This window comes from Lutjanus erythropterus, chromosome 4, assembly GCF_056507025.1.
Source record: "Lutjanus erythropterus isolate fLutEry1 chromosome 4, fLutEry1.hap2, whole genome shotgun sequence".
In the NCBI taxonomy this organism is placed as follows: domain Eukaryota; kingdom Metazoa; phylum Chordata; class Actinopteri; order Lutjaniformes; family Lutjanidae; genus Lutjanus; species Lutjanus erythropterus.
The window spans coordinates 34,805,320-34,813,126 of record NC_139320.1 but is presented as its reverse complement, the minus strand read 5'-3'; the positions used below and the strand labels follow the sequence as shown (position 1 = coordinate 34,813,126).

General features: G+C 38.8%; 1 protein-coding gene across 1 annotated transcript; it reads left to right on the top strand.

Annotated features, from left to right (window-relative positions):
* Positions 1 to 222: 222 nt before the first annotated feature.
* On the top strand, positions 223 to 6,754 carry LOC146328774 (caspase a-like). The gene is made up of 9 exons (XM_084716684.1): positions 223 to 914; positions 3,712 to 3,993; positions 4,116 to 4,204; positions 4,492 to 4,668; positions 4,761 to 4,980; positions 5,118 to 5,261; positions 6,168 to 6,296; positions 6,401 to 6,510; positions 6,650 to 6,754. The coding sequence occupies exons 1-9, from the start codon at positions 584 to 586 to the stop codon at positions 6,752 to 6,754; spliced, it is 1,587 nt and encodes a 528-aa protein (XP_084572810.1). The 5' UTR covers positions 223 to 583.
* Positions 6,755 to 7,807: the final 1,053 nt, after the last annotated feature.

Genomic DNA, 7,807 nt, shown 5'->3' with positions numbered 1-7,807 from the left:
AAAATATGTTTTTTTTAATTTTCCATTTTTACAAATCACCTGTGCTGTGAGGTTGCCCAAGACTGGGCATTTTAAATGAACTGCTTAAAATCAAACATTGAACACTAGAGGAATAACATTTGTTTTCTCATTTCAAGGACAGTCTTTAAATATTCATAACTTGACGTCGCCACAGAGTAGGTGTGGACATGCGCCTTTGACGTTGGTTTGTAGTACGCTGGTAAAACCAAAGAGGAAGACGAGGAGAAAGCGTGGGAATATTTTTTTAATGAATTTGGTTTCGTTTGTAATTTATTTTACATTTATCATCAGAATTACTAACTGTAAGTTAATTTCCCGATCGACACTCGGCGGCCACCGCCATAAAACACCAAAAGAAGAAGAAGAAGAAGAACAAGAACAAGAAGAAGAAGAAGAACAAGAAGAAGAAGAGGGAAGTCGGAAGTCGAGTGCTGGCATGGCTTTCTTCTCCACTTTATTATTAAACTCTGTTCCTGATCATTATTTTTCACCACTCAGCCGTCTGAGTTGTACTATAATCAGCATCGATGTATAGAAACCGGTCGGCTTCGGTTTTTAGACCATGGAGCGTCGGGGGGAGGAAAGTGAAAGCGGTGAATCTGACCTCCAGGCGAGCTCGACTGCCGCCTGTAAGGAGGATTCACTGGCCGACATCACGAAACTGTTGATGAAGTTGACGGGACGCCTCGACAACATTGAAGAGCGCTTGTCAACAGGTCGGACGGAGCAGCGTGAAGCCGAACATCGCATGAACGAGGGTCTCTCTGCTGTTTTGACCCGGTTAAACAAGCTGGAGGGAACCTGCATGCAGATGTTCGTCAGAGCTGAAGGGGACGGTCAGGAGGGAAGCTCTGGCTGGATCAGTGTAAAAGTCCCCACAGTGAATACAGCGGGTGAGAGAGACAGACAGACAGACAGACTGACAGACAGAGAGAGAGAGAGAGAGAGAGAGAGAGAGAGAGAGAGAGAGAGAGAGAGAGAGAGAGACAGACAGACAGACAGACAGAGCTAAGTGAAGAGAACAGAAAGAACACAGTGTTGAAAGTAGAACTACAATGATTAATCGAATAATTGTTTATTAATCAATTATTAAGTTAATCACCAACTATTTTGACAATGGATTAGTAATAGAAAAAGAAAAAAATCTGATTTTAGCTGTCAATACTACTTGTGTTTTTTTTTTTTTCTGGTTTCTGAGGTTGTTGTCTCGGCATTAACGTTTTTGACATTTTATGGACCAAACAACTAATCGACTAATCAAGAAAATGACTGACAGATTAATTGACAATGAAAATAACTGTTACAGGAAAGACTTGAAAATAGGGCTGGGCAATATATCGATATTATATTGCCTTAGTCCCCAACTGGCGGACCGTGGTCCAAGTCCGGACCCACACGCCATCCTATACGGACCCGGACCTATAACCAATAAATTATGAAGAGATTTTAAATTTTGACGGGACGCCTCTATTTTAACTGGCGCAACTTTTCTAGTCTTTTCGGCGCTGGTTTATCTGATCAGGAAACACACAGACCAAGGAGACCAGGAGACTTCTTGTTAATGACAGAGTTTATTACAACAGTCGAAACTAACGTGATGGTTAATGACATTGACACGTACTTATAAAATTAAACAACTGTATAAGGAGGCCTATACATAAAACAGGAGAGTCAGGAGAGAGGCCATGTTATCGTTTCCTTTTTTGAAAAATCAACATTTTTATTGCTGTTGTTGTACTTTAACGGTATTCTTATTGGTATTTTTTTAATACTAAATACAGACCTGCAAACTCATAAGAGGAGAAAAAGGTGGCATGTTGGTAAACCAGTCCCCTGTCCTCTGTCCTCTGTCCCCTGTCCTCTGGGGGTCTGGGAGCGTCTGTCCTGCTCCAGAAGAAAAATGTTGTGATTTTAACATGTGAACAAAACATTCTGGTGACTATTTCAGTTAAAAGAGTTAGTTCCATCTTCTGTTTGTGGTTTCTGCAAACATTACTACCTTTACTTTTACCTTTGTATTTGAAAAAAAAAAAAGTAAATAGTAAAGTAAAAACAGTAAAAGTAAATCTACATTAAAAGTAAAGTTACTTTAGTGAGTATTTCTACTTTAGCAATTTATAGTTGTTCATTTAATAGACCTGTCTTATTTTCTCTTTTGTATGTTACCATTGTTCTTAAATAAAGCAAAATTAATGTAATAGAAAAAAATGCAGAACACGCAATATTTCTTATCTGATTACTCGATTAATCGTCAGAACAATCGATAGATTATGATTTAATTTTACTGGTTCGGCCCACTTGAGATCAAATTGGGCTGTATGTGACCCCTGAACTAAAATGAGTTTGACACCCATGATGTTGCCCAGGCCTACTTGAAAATAATTTTTCAACCAACAAGATTGTGACAGGATTAATTAATCGAGAAAATAAACAAAAGATTATTCGATAGTAGAAATAATCGTTAGTTGTAGACCTAGTTGAAGGTAGAAAGACAACCCTAGTGAAAATGAAATATGTATATTAACTTTAGCATACTTGAGTGTACTTGTAGTCAGACTAAACATCAAATATAACATCAGTGTGTTATGATTTTTTTAACTTGAAGTTTAGTTGAAGTGTAGTGTAGTTAAAAGCAAATATTTGTCTGGTTTTACAGTGTAGACACACCAAATCCAGTGATAACGCATCTCAGAACACCCCACGCTCTGGCCAGTGGGCGGTGCTTGATTTTAGCTCAGATCATGTCAACGTGGTGGCTGGGTCACAAACTTTCTAATTTTTCAGGTAAACAGGGCACCAAAGTATGTTTTTGAAAACATTTTAGGAGAGAAATAGGCAACGTTTTAACAGAATCTTTTGATATTTGATCAGCACTGCCTACTTTGATCGTTTGATTGGGCTTTGGTGAGTCTGCTACAAAGCATTTGACAGACCTCATTTGCATAAAGTAGAGGTCTATTCATGATTATGTGAATAGAGATATGGCGAACCATCCATCAACTCACTGCACCGTACCCATCATGTGCTGATGGATCCGTCAACTTGATGTACGTCAGTGGATCTGGAGTGTCTGCACCAGATTGAGAGGACAGGAAGTCAGACATTAAAAGTGCATAGAGAATTTGGTCATTTTACAAAATAAAACGCCCCGTGCAGACTCACGATCATAAAAACAGACAGAAAAGAACATATTGAACTACATAGACTACTTACCTGTGGTAGTGCAGAAAGATAAAGGAGACTAGGGGGCTAATCAACAAAATCTGAGCAAGTAAACATAATCAGTCGGGAAAAACGCTGCTGGTGGGACCTGCAGCCACGTGTGGACAGATCAAGACAGTGGAACAGATGTGACGTGCTCAGTGAGATCAGTGGGTTAGACTGTATTACCTGTAGCTTGGATTATACGATAAAGTGGCAACCAAGTTTAAGTATTACTGAAATATTTTGAAAACAGTTTCTTGCTTCTTACACAAAAGAAACCATTTACAAAACCCATTCTATGACGACACATTCATAAAGCTGAAAACAGGACTGTTTCTTTTCTTGCCATTTTGGAGATATATGGTTTTTACAGAACAGCATTTTTTTGTAAATATTCCTAATGTCTCATAATTGTGTTAGTAATTAAAGTAAAGAGGAAATTTTTCAAATTGTGTAACTTTTTTGGCTTCTTCCTTCATTCTCTAGATGAGCTTGCCAGGGTGAGGAGCAAATTTGTAAAGAAGGTGTCCAAAGTCGTCCTCAATCAGCTCCTGGATGACTTTTTAGAGGATGGTGTCTTGAATGATGAGGAGAAAGACTCGATACTGGAGGAGAACCGGACCACAGCAGACAGAGCACGATCTCTCTTCGACATAGTGAAGAGGAAGGGGGACTTGGCCAGCAGGATGATGGTTGCTCACCTTTGCAACAGAGACCGTATGCTTTCCTCTGAACTGGGTCTGCTCTGTAGTCAACCTGCTCTGCCGGGTGAGCTGTCTTATTTCAGCTACAGAGACCTTCATCCTATTTGGATTCAAACTGGTATGACACAGGTGTGTACACTTCAAGAAGTACATCTTTTTGAACAGATTTTTTTTTGTTGTTTCCAGCTGCAGAGCCCCAGAAGAAGCAGGAACGGTCGATCACGCCGATCAGTACCACTGATGCATTCTGGAAGGAGAAACAGAATGACACAGATGTAAGTCATTCACAAAACTCATATCAACTATTGATATCAAATATTTAATGATAGATTTATTCTCAGCTATTTGCCATTATTGGAGACAATGGAGACAACTAGTTTTACTGCATATTAAGTTCCTGTTCATCTCAGTTTACCTCACCTCAATGGAAAGGTGTTTTTTAACAAGTGGGAGTAGAAAGGTTTTCTTAAAAGTATATAATTTACATTTATCCTGTAAATGATCATGATGAGCTGTGGTATTTATATATTTTTAACTTTTTTTCTTTAAATTTGTTTTTCAGATTTACCCTGTGACCAAAAAGTCCTTTGGGAGTCGTGTGGCCCTGCTTATCACTAACATAGAGTTTAATGGTATGTTTATGCGGAGGCGTGGAGCTGAGATAGATGAGGTGAACATGGAGAAACTACTCAGATCTCTGGGATACGAGGTGGTGAAATACAAAAACCTCACAGCACAGGTGATTTGTAAAAGTGGAAAATAAAAAAAAAACATATTTTTGGCTGATTTAGTGATACAGTAACTGATTTCTGACTTTTTGTGTTCTCTCAGGAAATTGATGCTGCTTTGACTGAGTTCTCCAAACATCCTAAACTCAAAGAGACGGACAGCGTGTTGGTGGTCATCATGTCTCATGGGCTGCTGGGAGCTGTCTTTGGTGTCGACTCAAAAACATTCCCCGTCGACAACATTTACGAACACTTGGGCTCAGAGAAATGTCCAGCGCTGCTGAACAAACCCAAGATCATCATCATCCAGGCCTGCAGAGGAGGTGATTGTCATTTATTCTTACATACATACCAAACATCAATATAAATTTATTGAGTAGTCTGCGAATGCCTTGTCAGTCGTCTTTAAAGGAGCAAGGTTTTCAAGTGTTGTCTTTAAAGTGTGCCACGTGTGTTTTAGGTCATAGGGGTTCAGTACTTGTTAGCGATGGTGCAAACCCAGCCATGTCCTGTGAAGATGTGGGACTGCCCCGTCCAATAGAGGATGATACTGTGCGAAGGACAGACAGAGAAGACATCACTTCTCTTCTCTCCAGCGCCTCTGGTGAGTTAACTTCATTTTGGTCAGGGGCTGGTTTCACAATCATGTTTTAAAGGAGTCTGTAGTGTTAGATTAGTCTTAGTTTTGCTTATAGATTAGTTTTTATTTGTGTGAAATGTTTTAACTTGCTTATCCCCAGACAGACTCATGCTTAAGACCCATGTTACTATGGTAACAAACAGTGCCACCAACTGTACAGTAACACCCAACAACAAAAAAAGATGAGAATATGGGTCATAATTTGTGTTTTTCTAGCACATTCAGCAGCATTCCTACAGTGTCTTTAATCTTTTCCTGGGGTCCTCCAAGTTTTTTGAGTTTGTTTTCTGAATACTGTTTACTGTCACTGCGTCTGTAAGCGGGACTGCCACTCAGTCAGCCATTTATTTTAATTTGAAAAAGGTCTCAGTGTACCCAGAATTCATTGTGCTGTAGTCCTACTTAAGACAGTATAGAGAAGTAGACTGCTTCGTGCAACAGATGAATTTAGACATCTCTCTGATGTCTGACTATCTGTTATATCTAAGCCATAGTCCAAGTCTGTCTTTGTGAAACTGGTCACAGATCTTATTCTATAGCTCATAATAACGATGAAGATTAACATAAATGATTGATAATAAATTACATTATGTAATAAAAAATAAATGCATTTTCAGAGACTGAGACTTTCAAAAGTCACAGCCAAAAATGTAAAGTTCATTGTCATAGCGCCACCATTTGTCCAAATTGCACCAGATTTGACACTGCACTTCCTTGGGTCTTCAACAGTACACCCACCAAGTGTTAAGTCAATTAGATGAACGGTTGACATGAAAGTCTGTGCTTACAGATGCACTAAGCGTCTGTCCAAGTCTTTCAGGGAGCAAGGCCCTCGTGTGTTGTATTAACAGTATGCCACATGTGTTTCAGAGGAGGGAGGATCAGCACTTGTTAGTGATGGTCCGTCCCCGCCTGCCGGTGGAGAAGACAGAGTGCATGATGCTGTACAACATGTACACAAAGAAAAAGACTTCATTTCTCTGCTCTCCAGCACACCTGGTGAGTTACTTTAAATACTAATATCAGATCTTATTCTGTAGCTCGTCACACAGTGAATATTAATATAAATGGTTATGAATAATTACTTTTTGTTTTTCCTCCAGATACTGTCTCATATCGACAAACAGATCATGGGTCTGTTCTTATTCAGTATGTGGTTGAGGTATTCAACACCTTTGCACATAAGGATGATATTGAGGAACTTTTCAGAAAAGTAAGTTTTGCCAGTGAAAACTGTTTTCTGGATGTGAAACATTCATGTACAAACTATAATAAGCTCAGCAGTCATGATGATGTTCTTGTTTTATTCTTCTTCACGTTAATTTCATATGTGCTTTGTTTTAACTGCGCAGGTCATGAGACGCTTTGAAGACTTTTCCATTCAGAACAGAAGACAGATGCCAACCAAAGACAGATGCACTCTTACAAAGCGCTTTTACTTCTTTCCAGGCTTATGAGACTAGATTGAGTGCTGGTTAACACAGACTTGGATTGATGAAGGTTATGGACGGATTTTCGAATGGGCCTTCTGGGCGCTGACCCAGGGCAGGAGTAAAGAGATGGAAAATGCAACCTCACCATTTGCAGCCGTTTTGTGTCTCTTCCAAAGATAAAACTAAATTTTGTTTTACATGTCCTTAAATCATTGCACAATTGCACAAATGTCAAACAATCGGGAAATTTCTTAACTGCAACATGTGTGCAACTGTGAGAAGCCAAACTGCTACAAGCACTTTTTTTCTCTTTACCCCTCTCCCTCTGGATGTAGAAACTGTGATTTCAAAAATGTTGAGATGTTGTGGAGAACATAAGTTAAAACAGAATGCAATGATTTGCAAATTCAGTTAGACATATATTCAATTGAATACAGTACTTTGTTTTTTGTAAATATACACTCATTCTGAATTTGATGCCTGCAACATCTTCCAAAAAAGTTGGGACAGGGCATATTTATCGCCGTTACTTCCTCTTCCATAACAATACTCAAGCGTCTGAGAGAGTTTATTTTTGGTAGATACTTTATTACTTTTTTCTATTCTTGGTTGTAACAATGTATCATGTTTTCTCAACGGTTGCATATTAATTTGTATTACCTGTGACTATCATAAAAATGTACTTTAAAATAAAAACAGGATATTGTATGATTGTTTGCACCAGGCTTCTATTTCTTAAACCAAATCATACACCTGCCTGCAAATTTACAGGTGTTCAATCAATTGCACTTTTTCTTGTACTTATGTTTTTAAGTAAGCTGATTAAGCACAATTAAGCCCATTCTTGTGTGTGCACGTTATAAAGCCTTTTGTGCATATAACAGGTCTACAGTCACAAAGATCAAAGTCCATGTCACAGGGAGATATCACTCTTACAGAAAACACTGTATCTGAAGTGCCTGAAACGCCTCGTTTGTAATCCAGCCTTTGTTATGGGTGACATCAAGATGTCACATATTTGTATTATGTGCAGCTAGTTTGTAACAGAACTTGGACTGGACTTGGTGCCTTAAGAAG

Excerpts from the sequence above, each read along its gene's own strand:
- LOC146328774 (XM_084716684.1), top strand. The coding sequence starts at position 584 with ATGGAGCGTCGGGGGGAGGAAAGTGAAAGCGGTGAATCTGACCTCCAG. Across the intron at positions 3,994-4,115 it reads TAGTCAACCTGCTCTGCCGG|CTGCAGAGCCCCAGAAGAAG; the intron begins GTGAGCTGTCTT and ends TGTTGTTTCCAG. Across the intron at positions 4,981-5,117 it reads CATCCAGGCCTGCAGAGGAG|GTCATAGGGGTTCAGTACTT; the intron begins GTGATTGTCATT and ends CGTGTGTTTTAG.